Below are 18293 nucleotides of genomic sequence, written 5' to 3' on the forward strand. Positions count from 1 at the left end.
AGATGCAGCTAAGCGTATTTTTTGCTCCTGGACAACTCCTCCCTCCCCCTTTGGCATTCATACATAATAGGTATGATTACAGTATTACCAATATATTGATGGGTTTTGCTTTAGCTATTGCTGTGTGGAACAGCAGCTGGCTTCCTTTTCCCCCTATGCAAATTGTGGTGCTCCATGTGGATGCAGCAATGTAGCCCAAGTCAAGTCATAACCCAAAACATCGATGTTTTAACATTCAGGAAGGTCCCTGCTTACAGAAATGTATAGAATTAATGTCCCTAAGTTCCTGTCCTTTGAGAAAACAAATTTACTGCTGAGAGAACAGCAGTGCATTATTTCTTTTTAGTCCTTTCGGAAGACTAAGCAGATCTGTGGAAACTCCTCACATGGGAAACCACAGCATGATTCCATACCAAGTCCTCCCTTTACAAGGTCTTCGAACACCAACTTCCTTAGTTCAGGGAACCAGTGTCAAGTCGTAGGAAACAAACTGGAGAACCTTCACCAACCTCTGAAAGGTTCGCAAGGAATGGCATGTGTACACTTCTGAGCAAAAAAAAGGAATTATAAACTAGGACATGGATTATTCTTCATGTAATTCATGCTGGGAGAAACACACAGAGAAAGAAACCAAGCAGGCAAAGAGGCGACAACAGCAATGCAGCACGCCTAAAACTTTAATCTTTGTTTTTAAAGAGTACAGAGTTGAAAGTGACACTTCCTTCTTCTTCCCACCTTCCCATTCTCTACCCCATCGCTTCCTAAGTTCTCCCTAAAAGGAAATATTTCTTCGTTGATTAGTTTGACTTCCCTTCAAGTGAGGCATACCCATTATGCTCCAAAAGCAGGCCCCAATTCAGTAAAACACTTGCACATCACTTCACTTTAGTCCACTCCCATTCATGGCAACATTTAAGTGTACATACTTGAATGCTGTTTTGAATAGGGATGTTTTTACTTAACCGAAGATGGCAGGAGGGGAGTATATTCGTGTGGTCTTAACGGGGGAGGGGGGGAAGGAGGACAAACAACATACATCATCTTGTTCCCAATTTAAAGGTAATTTTAGCAGCAGTCAGTGACTGACACATTGGTAAAATCTTAAGCAGCAGCTTAACCACAGAAGTATGCAGCAGTAAGAAATCCAATGACATTTTAAAAAGGGTAGCTCTGAAATCACTGCTGAATGCCAGTTAAAGCAGCTTCACGAGGTCAGACTTCTAAGTTTAAACACCTTCTGCTCCTAATGCCATTAAGCAAACACGCTTCTTTAATTACAATTATATAAAGGGAGAGACTGGCAAGACAATACAAAAAAAAAAAAAATCAAGAATGGGAAAACCTACAGAGTTCAGCAAACAGGATTCTGGAAAATTGAAGAGTTTGTATTTGATTTTACATTGTAGGCTTTCACTTTTTATCCCTTTGAAATACATTTAGTTTTAAATTAATAAAGATCATAAACTAATAAATTGGTATGTTCTTTAAACAGACATAACAAAAATTCAGACATTACACCACAGGACCCATCATTTAAATATCCCAATAATAGAACAGTTAAAGTGATGCTGGCTAATGTGAGGATAAAATGACTAGATAAAAGGTGTCGTGGCTCTAAGGAAAAGTGTGGATTAGAGGAGAATTGAGAGTGAAGCAGGTGATGCTTTAGTCTGAATCTGAACTGTCTTGCTTGTTGGTATGGTACTGGCTGGCTGCTTCTTCCAAAGGAGCCATTGTACCATCCGGCCGCACTCCCATTGGTTTTATAAGCTCATCTCTGTAAGAGATTTAAAAAAAGAATATATATTAGCATATGCACACATATCAATTCACATGTGTATAATACAGTCACATACAGTATATGCTTTAGTACATAATGAGCCTTTAAAAGGAAGTTATTTCTGCTAAAGCCCTCCGTTTTGAAAAAAGAGGAACAAAAAACCTTCCAAAATAGGTGGGAGGGGAAGAGCAGGGCAGATAAAGACTTCATTCATGCAGGCCAAACCTACTTAGCCAATTAAAGACACCATGAAAAGTCAGTGCCTAATAGGCTCAAGACAAGGAGCAGGTTCACTGTTTTAGATACACAAACTAGCTTTTCTTCTACGAGTTCTCTGACAGCCATTTCTTCCTAAAATTTCACCTGCCATTCTGGCCAATATATGCCCAGACAATTAAAACAATGATTTGATACATATTCATCTTGTTGAAGGAAATAAATCAGTTACGAGAACAGACTGCCTACACCGCTACTAGGGGTGTGTAAGTACTTGTTGATTCATTTAAAAAAAGCTGACTGATTCTAATACTATTGCTTTTGTTTGTGGCAGTTTAATTACAGGATTGACAGCCATTTTAATCTCTTCAAAGCTCCAAAGGCCTCTCAGCAGCTAATCCAATTATATCTACTCCACGAGCTACAGCCTCATCTAAGAGATGATTAATTATTGATTAAGCCAATCAAAAAGTATTAGCAAAGATTTATTTAATCCTTACTTTTTATCACCTCATTTATATGTGGATTATGGCAAAAGCTGTAAGGGCAAAGATAACATTTTGATTTTCTGCTGAAAAAAAAAAACAACGGAGAATACCTCTAAATATTCAGGAGTCACCTTAAATAAAGGAGCCGAGGCTTGATGTCAATTTACCCCTCGCTTGAAAGGCAGCCCAGTAAAACTGCCGATTTAACACACATATACCACCCTCCCGAGCCGCAGACAATAAAACTCCATCACTCAATGGGGAAGCAAAGGCATTTTACCAGCTCTCTGCCTGGTCTGCACTACTACCTTGACTGAAAAAAGGGACAAAAATTGCTTGTACACAGCTGGCAATCTAACCGTAATACAACCACAGGAACAGCAAGAAAGGCAACACCTGAATTACATGGCATGCGTATGCTAGATACTGTACACTCAAGCAGCAGTTAAATTAAGTCTCCAAGAGTCTTTTTTGCTCAGGAAGGGCAGAGACCAGCAAGAGAAATGCAGCTATTTGCGCAGATGTGGCAATCAGATACTAGGATGATAAGCTCACAAATCCCACTGCCTGCAGCGTTTCAAAACATGAGAAACTGGACCTGGAAAAACTGCTGTGGTTTGGCTAACCAGGTCTGGGTGGGAAGCTGGGGGCCAGGGAAGGAGGTTTGTAATGACCATACTCGAAGCACAGGCTGGACTCTGCCTGTGCGTGTGTGTAAGAGTAGGATCTATCTTTAAATAGACTGGAGATGGCTTGCCATACTTGAGGACTGACAGCCAGTCCTCCTCCTTCAGGCAATGCGATCTATAGGATGCAGATTCTGCCCAAATGCGAGCACTCTGAAGTTTTCAAGTATCTGCTAGAGATGTGTACGAGAAGACATCAGAAGAATACTCAAAATCAGATTCGAAAAGGCTCAAAAAATGAAGACTCCAAATCTAGTGTCCAAACAGGACCAGAACCCTCCCTGCCTGCTGTAGGGGTCCCCCAAAGGCAAAGCCGGAGTGCTTTGGAGTTGCATCTAATAGCAAGGACTTTTTTCACAGGAAAACCCCCTATGCATCTAAGGCTTTTTTGGCTTTTAAACTTTAAACACCATAATACAAACCAAGTGTCCTTTGAAATCTGTAATCAGTCTTGCAACAATTCTTCAGTGCCATTTACTCAAGTTCAAGCCTCAGTAATGATCTAATACGCTTACTTTTGGAGAAGAATAACCTGAAGAGTAAGTTCTTGCTCATATTTTTTAAGTCCTAAAAGTAAAAACATAGCCACAAAGAACGAAATCACCTTTGCTTGCCCTCTAAGCTGAGAGGATCCTAGATTTTTGTTTTAAAAACCACAACGCATACTCTTTTAACATTGCAGCCACAAGTCACAGAATCACATCATTAATAAATTTAAAATTTATTATTGATAATAAATAAATTATAATGGCTAGTAAAGGATAAAGAAACAGTTCAGAGAAACATGGGAAAACAAGGTCCCAAGGTCCCCTTATGTGGGGACATCCCTCTCCTCACATAAGGATACTTATAAGGTATCTATCTGTAAATATTGTCAAGAAGTCCTATCTCATCATTTGTCAATGATAAAGAAAAAGCTCTTTCTCTGCAACTTCCCTTTCATGCTTCGCTTTTACACACACTCCAGAACTTGATAGAAACTTTTTCTCTCCCGGTGAGTCATCTGCGGAGAGACTGAACGCCACATGCAATAGACAAGTCACATCTATATGCGCCAGTCTTGGTGTGTGGTTTTTGTGGAGGTCTTTTGGGGATAAATGCACCAAGTTTTGCATGACAATGTAATGTAGAAGTATGAGTCACTGAAGTGCATTTGTATCTTCTTTCACGATGCTCAAAAGCCTGTTTCTCAGCTCGCTGTACTCATTTCAAAGTGCACCATTATGATCTGTGCTGTACTGCATCTGAGGTTCCCAATGGATTTCCTCCTCTCTAGGCTTTAACCATGAGCTAGGCTGATCTCGCATTTCATAGAATAACAAGGATGTTTATCAATCACCTTTCTGTTCCTGCATGAGCTTCCTGCTATGCAAGTCCTTGAACGGGATGAATGATGGTCTTTACAAGTTTGCTATTCTTTCTCTGTATTAGGAGGCTGATCACCATACATCCTTCCTCAGACAAACGTTACCCACTAAAACTGAACTGTATGAAGACAGAAATAGTCTAGGCCACCAAAATAAGAGGTAGGAGAAGAAGCAGGGATCAGCCTGGTTTTTTCCTAACCATAATCTAGTCCTAAAATGGTGTAAAACATGGCATCCTTTCACTGGTGAAGACTTGACTGCAAGCTCTGAACACTACACAAGCTTACTCCTGTTTTTCAAAGAGGAAAAATACAGAGGGAGACAGATGAAAAGATCTGGTCTGCCTACAAAGCTAGCTTCAGAAGTTTGGAACAACTATCTGCTAAATAACAGAATTTTGGGTAGGATTGCAAGAGGCATCCCTCAGCTAACTTCAGTACCACACGGAAGCCCACAGAGCTGATCCTTACCTGGTATGGACGGTCTCAGCTCTGCCAGCCTCAACAATTTACTCATTTAGCACTGGCTGCTTAGAGACCTCAATCGAGCTTTGACAACTTGGGCTAGCTGAGGATGTCTTAACTGTTTAAGGCGAAATACAAGGTGGCAAGGGAAGCACCAGAAACTGGCACATACAGCCTCAGAAGACAGTTCACTATCCAGAAACCGGATGTTTATGGTACATCTATAGGGCAGAAGACAGATCACTTCAGCCCAGTGGGTGGCCGCGGGAATATTTCTGTATCCGTGCAGATATATACAAGTACACAATGTGCATATTTATACATATTTAAACACCTTATGTGACCTCCCATATACTCAAATACACCTTCTTGCAACATTCATTTTTCTAATGCAAACAAAGCATTCTATTCAAGTGTACTTAGAAACACACCATAATTAAACAGTTGGTAAAATGCATTCTCTTCTTCCACTTCCACATCTCCCAAGAGTCCCTTCAAATATATCTATACAAGTTCTAGCTTCCTGTTTGTCATTTAGCTTGATAACGACTCAAAAATCATTCCCTTGTTCTGAAGCGTAACTCTTTCTTGTCTGCTCTATGTGCTATAGGGCAGTATTGACACATGGAATTAATGACGGTGTCTGTAATGAAACAGCCATCATGTAAACACCAGTCTGCTCCTTTGATAAAATGGCATGTTAGGGACCTATTCACCTCCTTATAATTGAGTACTACATAATAGTTCCGATCCTTTCACGTAACATTACTTTCTTCTATGATTAGAAAGGGGAGGAAAAAAAAATCTACGTAACATTGCCTTCTTCATTCATCCTATGATTAATTTTGTGTTTTTAATGAGTACGGTTGCTTATTTAGACAGGTTCTCTTACATATTCGTTTTGTTGACTTCTGTTCAATGTACAACAAAACCCAAGCTGTGATAATTGGAGACCATTTCATCAGCAAAAGGATTCTTGCTATTAACAGAAGGTTGGCTTGGAAAAAGCATCCTGACATTTTAAATTAGTCAATTAATATACAATTCTACCTACCATTTATAATAGAAAAAATGTTAGCATTTTTCCCAGACATTTTAATTAACACAGAGTATTTCCAATAATCTATGATATAAACAGACAGAATATCATACAACACTGATTAAAGGTGGCTATCTTGATATTTTGCAAAAATGAAAGGTTGAGTTAAATCTTTTTGCAGATTTGGGGAGGTTTTCAAAGCTCAAAGAGGAGCATCATATACAGAGGACACTGATTTACAGTCACCAAACAATTCTCAATGAATCAACAAGATAGTATTGACCCTTACCTGCAGACAAAGCTGATAGAGTTACTTCAGGGCCAAGTTTAGGCACCCAGCAAACTACCTAAGTAACATCTACATCTCCCAAGAGCTGCAGTAATCAAGATTTTCATCTTCATTTACACTTATAATTAATATATATATAATGATTTTAAAAAGTAATCTCACCCAGCCAAATTTGAGGAAAACATGAATTTCTGTAAAAGCTTTTGCAGAACCCAAGTCTATGTTAAAATATTGGGGCAGGGGAAATGGGTTCACAAACAATATTCGGATTTCCTCCATACATTTTGATAACACAAAACTGGGTGATTAATTTTAATTTAGCCTTGCAATGGTCAACTACCCCATGAACAGGCCTAAACACCAACAACCTAACAGAATAGAAAAACTTTGGAAGTAAGACCTGAAATGACCAAAAGGATCAGTTTTACATCACCTCAAAGAAGTTTCAATTCTTCAGTGCCAATGCTGAAAATAAAGAGAAACCTGGAGCAAAAATCCACTTATGGAACAAGGGAGAAAATGCCACTTTATTATTTATAGTTTCAATAAAACTGTACAAAGGGTACGGTGTAAACAGTTTGCAGCCATTAATGAAGGCTGTAACTTTTCAATGAAGTAGTACTGTTTTACAAATTTGTTTTCTGAGTTCAATCTGTCACCAGGTAACTTTTCAAAAATGATACAGAGCCAGACAAAGCCAAATCTAGAGCACCCCAGTGACAGACTGGCCTGATTATCCTCATCAGTCAGGAAGGGAAGCAAGTTTGTCAGTCCCTTCAACTTTTGTTTTTTTGTACCTTTCTCCAGTAAAAGCATGCTAGCTCTTTAAAGCTTAGCTTCCATTCCTGGGACAATACAAGTGTACTAAGCAAACCAGTTTTGCTGTACATCACGCAAGTTCACTAAGCTCTTGTTGAAGTTACACAGATAATGTTAAATAAACTCGTTCAAGATTAAAAGAAGGAGCTGTTGGTTCCCTGTCCAACTTCCTCCCCTCTTATAAGCAATGCACTGCACCAAACTGCAACTGCTCAGTTCATGGCATATGTCCCACCTACGGTGACAACAACAAAGACCAGCAGAAGTAGGAAACCTGCCACCAGCAGTCTGCCTCAAAGCAAGATTCAAAAACCCAGAATCAACTGAAGACTCCTATCAAGGCAACCTCCGGTTTAGATTTGTAGGTTGCAAACCAAGGAAAAAAACTGCATTCCACTGATAGATTTAAGTCTCTCAAAACTCCCAGCACTGACGGGCTTAAGCTGGAGGCAGAGGTGTTCAATTCCAAAAATGTGGAGGGACTCCCACTACTATCAGCGTGTTACTAACTCTTTCGTCTTGTATACAACACTGGCAGCTTCCCATTTTATTTAACATCTGCAAACCCCACAATTGCACTCAATTACATTCATTAAAAACATCCCACAGCCTCCCAAAACCAAGTCTTTCTTTTTCCTTCCTGCCAGCTTTTCTCCCCCTCGCCCCGCCCCCAATTTCATTAAAACAAAAAGGGTGGGAAGAACAGTCAAGTGATTTTATTCATGTTACCACAGCACCTAATGGGGTCACATCAACAACACTGTCCCACAGTAATCACTATACTAAAAAAACAAACAAACAAAAACCTTACAACAAAAACAGTCCCAGCCCTGAAGAGTTCGCGGTCTAAGTACTGCAGCAGAAAGTGCAGGTGGATGTAACTGACACAGAAGGCCCAAGGTAAAAGTAATGCTGCCGGCCCAGAGGCTAAGTAGGGACACAGGGCACCAGCTGCTTAGTTATTGCCAGTTTGCAGCAGGCAACACAGCAGGTGTCTCCCAGCCTCCAGACTGAAAAGGCTCTTATGCTACAGTAACGCCATTGGGACTTTCTGTGTGACTGCTATAGTGATAGCAACTGGCTCGTCTTCAGTCCTAGTTTATCTCTGGTCTCAATCTTCCTTTTAAAAAAGTCTTAGACCATTTAGTCATTTTATTGTGGTGGTACCCCTAACGCTCAGCACTTTAATTCTCTAGCTTACATAGCAATCATTCCATTTTACGTAGTAGTTCAATTAAGATTACATGTGCATTGCATTTTCTTCTCTTTATTAAAAAGACTGTAACATACTACGCTTGCTTTCCATGCAAATAATGTGAAAAAGTATCCAATTACTTTACTGACAGTCTCAGATCAGTTGTTCCGAGATCCTTCCCTGCTTTCGCTCCTGTTTATAATTCAGTCTTTCTCAGCTAATGTAAAATGCAGATTCACCCATATCTTTTGCTGTATTCCTAATCTTTAATAGAGATGTAAAAATACTTGGTTTGCTGAATTTCTCTCAATAGATCTTGTTATTTGAATATCTTCAGACTCTTACAAAATACAAACACACTTCTAGCTGCTGAGTTTTCCCATGTTTGAAGAATGATCCACTTACATATTTACCTAAATTCCTACAGCTCAGTTCAATGGTAAACTAGTGTTACATTAAGTGTTCCTCAAGAATGTAAAACTTTGCTTACACAGAAAACAAACTACAAGCCATCACTCCAATATGCCTACAAGTATGGGCGGAAAAAAACCAGCAAATTTTAGGCATATTGAGTCAAAGAGAAAAACAACTATAGGTAACAATACAAGTCTGTTCCCTTTTTGTATGTAGAAAGTTATAAAATAAAAATCAACTTTATCAATAACATACGCTTTTATGTCACATTAAGTACCATTTTCTTTTATGGCGTTATCTCAGTCGTTTAAAACAAATTATAAAGGCTCATTTGTAATCCAGTTCACACTCACCCTAATAAATCCACAATAATTCTTAATTGTAAATTCCTTCTTAATTGCTCTATTATATAACTTATTGCTTCTGGTGACAACTATTTTCACACTGTATTCGTTCTTCATACAAGCAGCAGACGAAAGTAGTTACCATGAGATGCTGCTCATTGACTTGGGGAAAATGAGTGCACTTGCCTTGGGCTTGGATTGTGTCCCATACTTTAAAAGGAGAAATTCTTTTCATTATTATCAGCCTATCCATTTAGAAGGCAGGTCCCCTCACCTCCAGATCTTCCTGATTCTGCCCAATCCTCTCTAAAAGAGGCTTCCTCTGAAGTCCTGTTACATATCGCTCTTTTCTTTGAAGTGCTAAACATTTTTCTCTGCAGTTAAAGTGGTCCTAATCCTGCAAAGCAGCTGATTATAGCACTATTTTGAAGCACTAGACCTTAGTAAAGAGCCAGGATATGAGCTGCCTCCCTCAAAAGCAGCTATGATACAATACCTGGAAAGTTTATCAAACATGTTGACAAGCTTCATAGCTTCATATTCTTTTTGTTCTTCTGTCATCTCATCCATTGGGTTGGGCATTGGTTCTTCCAAGTGACCAGTGATAAGGTTAATGCTGGAGGTGGAAAAACAACACAGTTTACATTTCTACAGAAATATGTACGTAAATTGTCTATCTTCTTGATAGGAGGAAAGAGGAACACACTAACAGAAACTAAGACTAACACTGTCTGAACTGCACATGAAAGTTTTTACTATAAATAGCCAATGTTCATATTTATACCTTTTTTGCAGCCTTTTCCCATGAATCACGGTATTATCTTGTTGATTCACTGTATTAATTTCTTGTTAGCTACTCAGAAATGCACACTCTACTAGTACTTGTTATGTTACAACCCATACACAAGCAGTTTGAAAGCAGGGGAATAATGACGGTAAAAAGGACAACATCATTAGTAATAATGACATAGATGGGGAACAGAATGACAGATACATGTTTGCAACGAATTCTGTGCAGGCTTAATTTAAAAAATACAGACAGGTTCCAGTTACATTTTCTTATTCATGAAGAACTGTTGAATTAGTTTACTATTCACCTCCTATGATGATTTTTGCTTAAACCAAATTAAGGTTACTTTGAGAATTTACAACGCCAGTTATTTTCACTGTTAAAACAAGTGAATGGCGATACAGGAATGGTAAGTAACAAAAGCAGATAAACAGTTTCAAAGAACACTTTCGGGGCAAATTGCCTTTTCAAGCAATTTAATCACAAACATTTAACAGCAATACAGAAAATGTATAGATGCATAAAGCAACTGACAATTGTCTTGAATGTTTCATTTAAATGTCAGCTTTTATAACTAAATAGATGTCATACTTTTACTTATATGCATATAACTGAATGTTAGGCTTTTGAAAGAAGAGCAGAGACAAAAGAGCAAGAAAAAAAATATCCTGAAGTGCAGAAATAAAAGCTCCTGTTCTAGAGTTCTTTTATTGGCGTAGACACAATATAATTCCTGTAACTTCTCCTACATTTAATCCTGTCTTTCATTTGCGTTCCTTAATAAAAATCTTTTAGTGAGTCACAACCCCCCGTCATATACCTAATCATGTCTGTGTAATTCAAGGAAAACAGAATAAAGCGGAAAAATAACATGCTTCAGGTGCCCACTATCCACAATTTCAGAACCTACTTAAAATGGCATCAAATCATAGATGTAACATGACAAACTGAAACTTTTAACACCAAATCAATTACAATTAATAAAAATCAACAGACAGAGCTTCTATAAGACCACTGAATCCTTCAAACAAATATATTGGATTCCTAAGGTGTGACTTCTACAGGAGTTATTTTGCTCCTTCCATATTTACCTATGTGACTTACTTGATTCTTTAGGAAAATTTTATTATCAGGCAATCTGACTAAAACTAGACCTACCGGTTTGTTCCTTTTTTACAAAGTCCCGCTTAAAACCTTAAGCCACATTTGACACCTTTATTTTCTGTTACAGAGATATACCCCACAAACAGTAGTTAGTAGTTTGGCAACTTCATGTGAGTTCCTGGAAAATCTGGGGCAAAAGACATCCTTGCTAAGTTTGTTACTATAATTTTTTCCTAAAATTTGCTCAATTTCTTCAGAAATCTCTTTTCACATTGGAATTTTAAATAGTTATTCAGACTCATAGTCTGTAAAGAAAGGATCCCACCTGAGAACTCCCCCAAACTTCCTCATAGTTACAATGATGCAAAGAATTCCTTTAGCTTTTTTGCTATGGACTTGCCCCCTTTCTCTGCCTACTTACATCTCAACCATCTAATGACCATATACATACTGCAGGCTTCCAGCTTTTGATGAACCTGTGAAGAAGGTTCTTTTTATTCTTAATGCCTCCAGTAAGTTGCTCTTCAAAACCTTTTTGGCCTGCTTTGTTACTCTTTTACAGTATCATCTCCGATAGCCTCCTTTACTCTCATTTAATAATTCCAGCTTTTTAAGTATCCATTTAAATGAAGAACACACATGTACTCTGAACCTCTAATATGCATCTTGAAACTGCTCCTAGACCATCCACAAACATTTCTCATTTTTGTTCCTTATTTCTTTTTGAAAAGTTTTCATTTTTATGTAGTTCCCCTTACTGAAGTTAAATCAGTGATTTTTTTTTCTTTTTTCACAGCCATCCGACTATATGATGGTCACTATTAGAGGCTGGTTTCTCAATAATTAGATCATGAAGTCAACAGGAGACAGTAGTGAACATAAGCACATGTAATTCCAAAACTGGCCTCTCTGGAAAAGGTGAAACAAAAAAATTATGTCAAAACATCTAAATTGCAACAAGATATGCAGAATTGAAAACAATACTATACTTCGGCTTTGCAGATTTGTATTCTTCTGTATCCGTATCTTCATCATCTGAGTACCAATGATCTCCTCTTCCTCCCGCTAAGAGGCCCCTTGCTGCCAGCAATCCTGCCGCGTTACCATAGCCTGTATATTTTAACAAACTGTCAACTGCAAAGAGTGATACATAAAATTATTCAGCTATATTCAGCTACAAAACAAAAACCAGCACAGTGTTGAAAGAATCGAGAGTTACAGCGAGAGGCAAATATACTAATTACAGCAAGACCTTATATAAAAGGGAGAAGAAGTAATTTTTACCTCTCTCTTTACAAAGAACAAAGAGAAATTCTGCTGCAATTTGCTTTACTCCAAGGTCAACATGTGTCATAAGGCGCACAAGCTTGTTTCTCACTGTTGTGCCAACTTCTGGACGATTTGATACATCTCTTAACGGAGGCAATACCTAGCAGCACAAAAAAAGGAAAAACAGTATAGAATGCATGGCAAAACCTATCCAACCCTTGCAGAAACACACACAGTCAACAGAACAAGAAAATACTGTAAGCTCTGCTCCTTCAGAAAAAGGAATAAAATCAATCCAACTATGCTTACATGCACTAGTAATGACTCTTGCTTCTTAACATACTCAGGCCTTCTGGTCTACCATCCTGGGCAGAAGAGTACTCAGTCCCAAACACAGACTTTAAAAAAAAAGACAACTATTAGCAGTTTAAGAGCACAAATGAGTGTCCCAAAATAGTTGGCTAATATGCAGCAGTATCCTCGTGTTCTTTGTTTCTTCTGTTTTGCTCAAATATCTGGCAAAAGCACTAAAAATACCAGCTTAAGGAAACTTACAATATTAACATGATGTGTAATTAATACAGAACAATGAATATACTTACAGTGAAAAAGCAGGAAAATAAGTTACATGGCAAGTTCTACTGCCATGAATTTCAAAAATTGGCTCTATGTGTATAGAGGAAATGCGTACTTCTCCCAGAAAACGCTTTTTTAAAAACTGAAGCTGTTTCAAAAGATTTTGGAGAAAACACTATTTAATATTTCCTCAAACAGACTATTTTTCTCATTAAATGTCATTAATATTGTTAACTTCAACCCTCAAGAAAGGCAGGAGGTGCGTAAAATATGGCTGGTTTCGCAACGTAACTTCTGCCTCCTTGCGCATATGCATTCAGTCTCAAAACCTACATTAATTTTTTCACATTCACAGGATATGATATGATCCGCAAACAAATCTGGGCCGTAATATGAAATATTTAATGGTCTGAAGACTCCTGTAAGAATTATGGATCTTCAATGTTTTACTAGGGAATGAAACCAAAGATGTCACTAATTGTCATAAGAAACTGCAGGTCCTTTGTCTTCTAGGTGTCTAATGTAAAAATGTCATGTTCTGTGCAAAATTACTGCACAATTACTACTGAAATCGGACTCACTGGGAACCGATACAGTATTGGCTACTTTGAAAAAAACAGATCCCATCTTTTTCAAACTAAGTATTCAAACAATTAGCAAAACCATTTTACTTTGTCCCTGCTTACTTTCCCCAATGGGGACAGTACCATGACTGCCATTTCACAGAGTGTTGTAAGAATGAATTAATGTTTTTAGAATACTCTAATACTAATACAGTGATGAGTGCCATAGGACAGTCCATGAGGAAATTAATCATTCTGTCTTCAGATCAGAATTTGAATAGTGCACAATAAATAAAGCCTAAGGCCAACACTTAACAATGAGGATAATTCAAAATATCAAACATCCGGTCATGCGGTTAGCAGCACCCATCCATTCTGTGCACTATATGAGGCAGTGGTCCTGTGGTAAGAGACAGCATGCAATTACATCCTGACATCTAGACGCCAAGATGTCGTAAAAACATGCAGACAACTTCATTTTCTATCTTCTGAACATTTGGCTCTGCAACTTTTTTTTTTTTTTTTACTTAACAGATTAGAAGAGTATCCTAGGAAAGAACTGCTGTGAACAAAAACAAACACCAAGAACGAGTTTCTTAAATTCCTCAAAAACACTTTTCTGAACAGATGAAGGAGGCCGAAAATATATGCAAACTATGCTCTTTTCCATTATAAACTCCTTTTATGAATTCAGGCACAGCTTTGATCTGGGAGCAGCATCTAAGATGCAACCCAAAAATCACTGCAGCTTAGGAAAAAGAATATTTCTCAGCTGGTTTCAGCTGTCTCCCCTTGCTCATCTTTTAACTTTTCTCGACTCGACTTCAGCAAAAGCAGCAGAACAAACAGAAAACACCACACCCAACCACCACGCCATAGAGATCCTTTAGATCTTTAACCATGGCACGGAAATCTTTTTTTCCTGTAAAAAGCCTACCCACAGTCTGTACTGTATTAAACAGCTCTTTTAAGAGACGAAGTGACGAAGTGTGCCTCTGTTCAGGGACAGAGTTTTACTCTGACAGAACAGCTGATACACACTGGTACTCAAGTTTCAATTCCAGTGACTCCTGCCTGCTGAGGGCAAACTAAAGCTCAAGCCGAACCCATCAAAACACCTGTAGCCTCACTGGCTACCACACAGCCTTGCAAAGTTTTATTAGCTGCACTGAAATTTTTCTGATATGCTGGATGTAAGGGGTCAGACCGCACGGAGTTCTTTGCCCCTGTGTCACATGATCCATGGTGACCCTCATTACAGAGCTTTACAATACCTCTAATGTTATTATTTAACAGCTCTACAAAATGTATTGTGGAACTTAGGCCATAGTATCTATTGACTTACATGACTGAAAAATTGTTTCTATAGCTGACAGTTGTCAGAGACCTAACAGAAAAAAACACTGCAGAGAACTTTGTGGGTAATTTAATATGAAACCATTCATACTTTTAAAGTATCAGTATCTTGCACTGATGTACAAACCTCAGAAAGTTTATCATTAGCTTCATATTCAAATTTTGATCAATATTTTACTTACCTGAGCTTTGATAAACTTCCTGATATTCCTATGAGTTCGGCAGCATTCAGTTAATAAACTGAGAACTGGAGTCAGACCTTCTCTGTAACTGCTTCCCTAAATAAAACCAAATAAAAAGAAAACATTTTTAAAAGCAAATTTTCCTTTTCAAATCCTACGAACCCTTCAATAAAGTCCTATATGACAGCCAAAACATGAACTTTACATAGATACAAACAAAGAGCCAAATGTTCATCCTCACACACACACAAGCAAGTATGCTTCAGATGTTCACAGGAATTTGTTCTCAATTTTGAGGTGTTTCACAACCTAGAAGCAAGGACGTCCATATTTGTGCTAAATACTGTCTGAAAGGCAAAGTATTTTGCTTTACTGAAAGAGGCCCCTTTTGTGAAGAATTTTTGCAGCCCGTACCTTGTCTATTCTCTTCTCCATGAAATCCAGTAAAATTTGAATTGCTCCCATATTCATACCATTGTATTTTATATCTGTTTCCTCTTGAGATGATGGACTAATAAGAACATCCAAGCAAGAAACGGGAACATTGCTTAAGAGGTTGACTGCATTGCTGAAACAGATTTTAAAAATTCATTATTCATTTGGAAGAGAGAATGAAAAACAGAGTACAACTCCCCGTAAACTGTTTGTACAACTGCAACCAAAAAGAGGCCCTGCAACTCAAACAATGCTTTATTTTCTACTCTCTGGGTTTTAAAGAAGGTGGCATGCATTATCGCCTGAGTGCTGGCTCTTGGAACAAACAAGGAAAAAGAAAGACAAAAGCTCCAAAAGCTATACTGCAGCAGTGCGTTATTGCTTCCAGTCCCCACAGTATCCTATCCCACAGATAAGGCACAGCTTCCAGCAGTGCGTTACAGCAGCTGATCTTGCAGGACAGCAGGGGGAACTCTCACATTGATTTGCAGTGGTCCGAGTCTTTTCCTCCTTGAAACTTAAAACATTTTACAACGCATGTGACAAAGTACACCATAGAAAACATTTCCTCCTCCTATAACAGTGGGCCGTGGTGGCAATTTCTCAGGTCCCCTGAAATATTTTCACTTTTACTTAGCTTGTAGTGTATAGGAAATATAGAAGGCTTTTAGCACATTAAAAAAGATTCAGGTTTATTTACCAAGCACTACCTTTCAGTAACTGGCAGTCTTTGCATTCTACAAAGCACAAAGAGGAGCACTTCCCAAATATCCATTAAGTGATTTAAATTAGATCACAGGGTCCCTCCCTCCTCTTTAATGGAGTAAGATGGAACTTACTTTGCAAGGGTCTCTTGTATGACAGACATCCCTTCAGTTTGCTATCTATCCTGTTCTCATTACACAGACTTGCATTTGTACTCTTCCTGAATATGGGGCTAAATTACATAGATGCTGCAAAAATTAGAATTCTGTCATTATTTACTTGCTGATGCCCAGCTAAACTTATAAATGGATATATTCAGAAATACTACAGAACTATTCAGGCTTACATATGCAGACCTCAAAGCTATCAATGAAACTACGAGCACCCATGTTTCAAGGATTGGCGATGCGTTCCAAGAATAGGGAAAACTTTTCGAACAACTTCATTTAACACTTTTAATAATATTTACTTAGAAGCTGCCCTCAGTTTTTATGTTATGAATGGAATTCTAAGAAAGAATTATTAAAAGAGAAAGCAAATAATGGCAATCAAACATAACAGGATTTCTAACAAGTGTGCTGGTTTTGGTCTGATCAGATGAGATGGCTGTTCCACATTGTGCTATCTCCCTTTTGCTCTTTTAGCAACCAAAATTCAGACAACTTCTACTTTTTGGAAAGCTTGTTCTCTTTGTTTTGTTTCTAATTCCTGTTTAAGATCTGTCTTTTATATCATGGAAGTTATTCCTCTCCAATAATTCAGGAATAGTCAGAAACAAAACAGACTGAAATTCAACAAATATTTGGTGGCTTCATGCCTTTCATCAAAAGTTCTCTTTTTACCAGTTTCTTATTAAACAACCAAGTTCCCAAACACCTACAAAATTAATTTTCTGGATCACTGTGTCTGAGCTATTCTTTTCAATAAATGAAGCCTGGCTTTCTGATCTTTGTCACTCCACTGACAGTTTTATTTGTGGTAGAGGAGTGTATGAAATTCTCCAGCTACCAGGAAGTCAGTGACTATGCACAGATCTGCACAATAGTGTTTGCATTCCTACTCCAGGGGGTAGAAATACTGCGTATATTACTCTCCCCTTTTCGGCTTCCTAGAGATCATTAATCACTGGGACATGACATCCACCCACTCATGCTCCCAGCCCCCTCCTGATATGCAAATTCAGAAGCAAAGGCCTATTTAGAGCTGCTGAATGCCTTGATTAAAACCTTGTTAGTGGGCAAAAATGGCACTCACTCTAATATGTGGTGCTTTAAGCTGTTCATATTCAAACGTTAAGTAATGACATGACAGAACCACAATAATGACAACAATACCAGGTACTAAATTAGTTAAGGTATTTTTATAGGTAACTTCTGCTTATTTATTAGAAATAGAGTCACATTGACAACCAGTACATCACAGCTCGGGGCATGTATCCAACATCTGATGCTCACATAAAATAAATCCTCAACTTACACATTCAGAGCACAAGCATTCATAAAATGTGCTTTAACAGGCTGCCTGAACCCTTCATTTAAGCATCTTACATTCTGCAGATTTACAAACTTAGAGAAGAGCAAGTGATCAGCAATTCTAAGAAACATACTTATGTCTCCCTGATGCTTCATAAAGTTTATTCTGCATTCAACACTGCTTATATTTTATTCCATTTTTAACATTATTTTTGTAATTGCCTTACTGATAGGCTCCAGGTGGAAAGCAGAGCGAGAAGTTGCACTCTGCTCTCTGACTCACACCTCATCTCTAGCAATAAAGATTGCACGGTCAGAGTCCAGCACACTGAACAGCCCAAACGACGACACAGTCTCATTTTTTTAGCTATGCTATGTTAGCCACAGACCGCTAACACAAGTTTACTCATTCATTATTGAAGCTCCTATCAGGAATTAAAGTCATCAGGGGACTGAAGTGGGGCCCTCTGATCCAGGCCCCTGATCCCTCTGAGGATTTGCAGGGGCATTACTTCTGACTATACCTTTTCTATTCCAGAGCTGCCTTGTGATGAATAGTCTTGATGGAAAAGCGTATTAAATTATTCAGTTTTTATTGCATCCTGTAGCATTCAAAGACAAAACTCAGGTTCTGCAAATGGGCTGAAATATTTGAATCACAAAAGTCAAAACCTGTGCAGTGCTCTTCTAGCACGTTAAAAAAAAAACCTCAGTATAACATAAATCAAGATCGAATACTA

The 18293-nt window shown here is 38.2% G+C and overlaps 1 protein-coding gene across 6 annotated transcripts in view; it reads right to left on the reverse strand.

Annotated features, from left to right (window-relative positions):
- Positions 1 to 659: 659 nt before the first annotated feature.
- Positions 660 to 18293, reverse strand: part of RIC8B (RIC8 guanine nucleotide exchange factor B) — a 38518-nt gene continuing 20884 nt past the window's right edge. For 2 of the 6 annotated variants that reach the window (XM_075156755.1, XM_075156780.1), the window contains exons 5-10: positions 15356 to 15509; positions 14942 to 15037; positions 12280 to 12424; positions 11985 to 12129; positions 9598 to 9717; positions 660 to 1777 (exon numbers count right to left, since the gene is read on the reverse strand). In XM_075156755.1, coding sequence (XP_075012856.1) covers positions 1666 to 1777; positions 9598 to 9717; positions 11985 to 12129; positions 12280 to 12424; positions 14942 to 15037; positions 15356 to 15509 — 772 coding nt within the window. In that variant the 3' untranslated portion in view covers positions 660 to 1665. Of the gene's footprint in view, positions 1778 to 3686; positions 3738 to 9597; positions 9718 to 11984; positions 12130 to 12279; positions 12425 to 14941; positions 15038 to 15355; positions 15510 to 18293 lie in introns of those variants that run through there. The other 4 variants (XM_075156762.1, XM_075156771.1, XR_012674560.1 and 1 more) reach the window with 4 other exon arrangements.

The sequence above is a fragment of the Calonectris borealis genome, chromosome 1 (genome assembly GCF_964195595.1).
Source record: "Calonectris borealis chromosome 1, bCalBor7.hap1.2, whole genome shotgun sequence".
Lineage (NCBI taxonomy): Eukaryota > Metazoa > Chordata > Aves > Procellariiformes > Procellariidae > Calonectris > Calonectris borealis.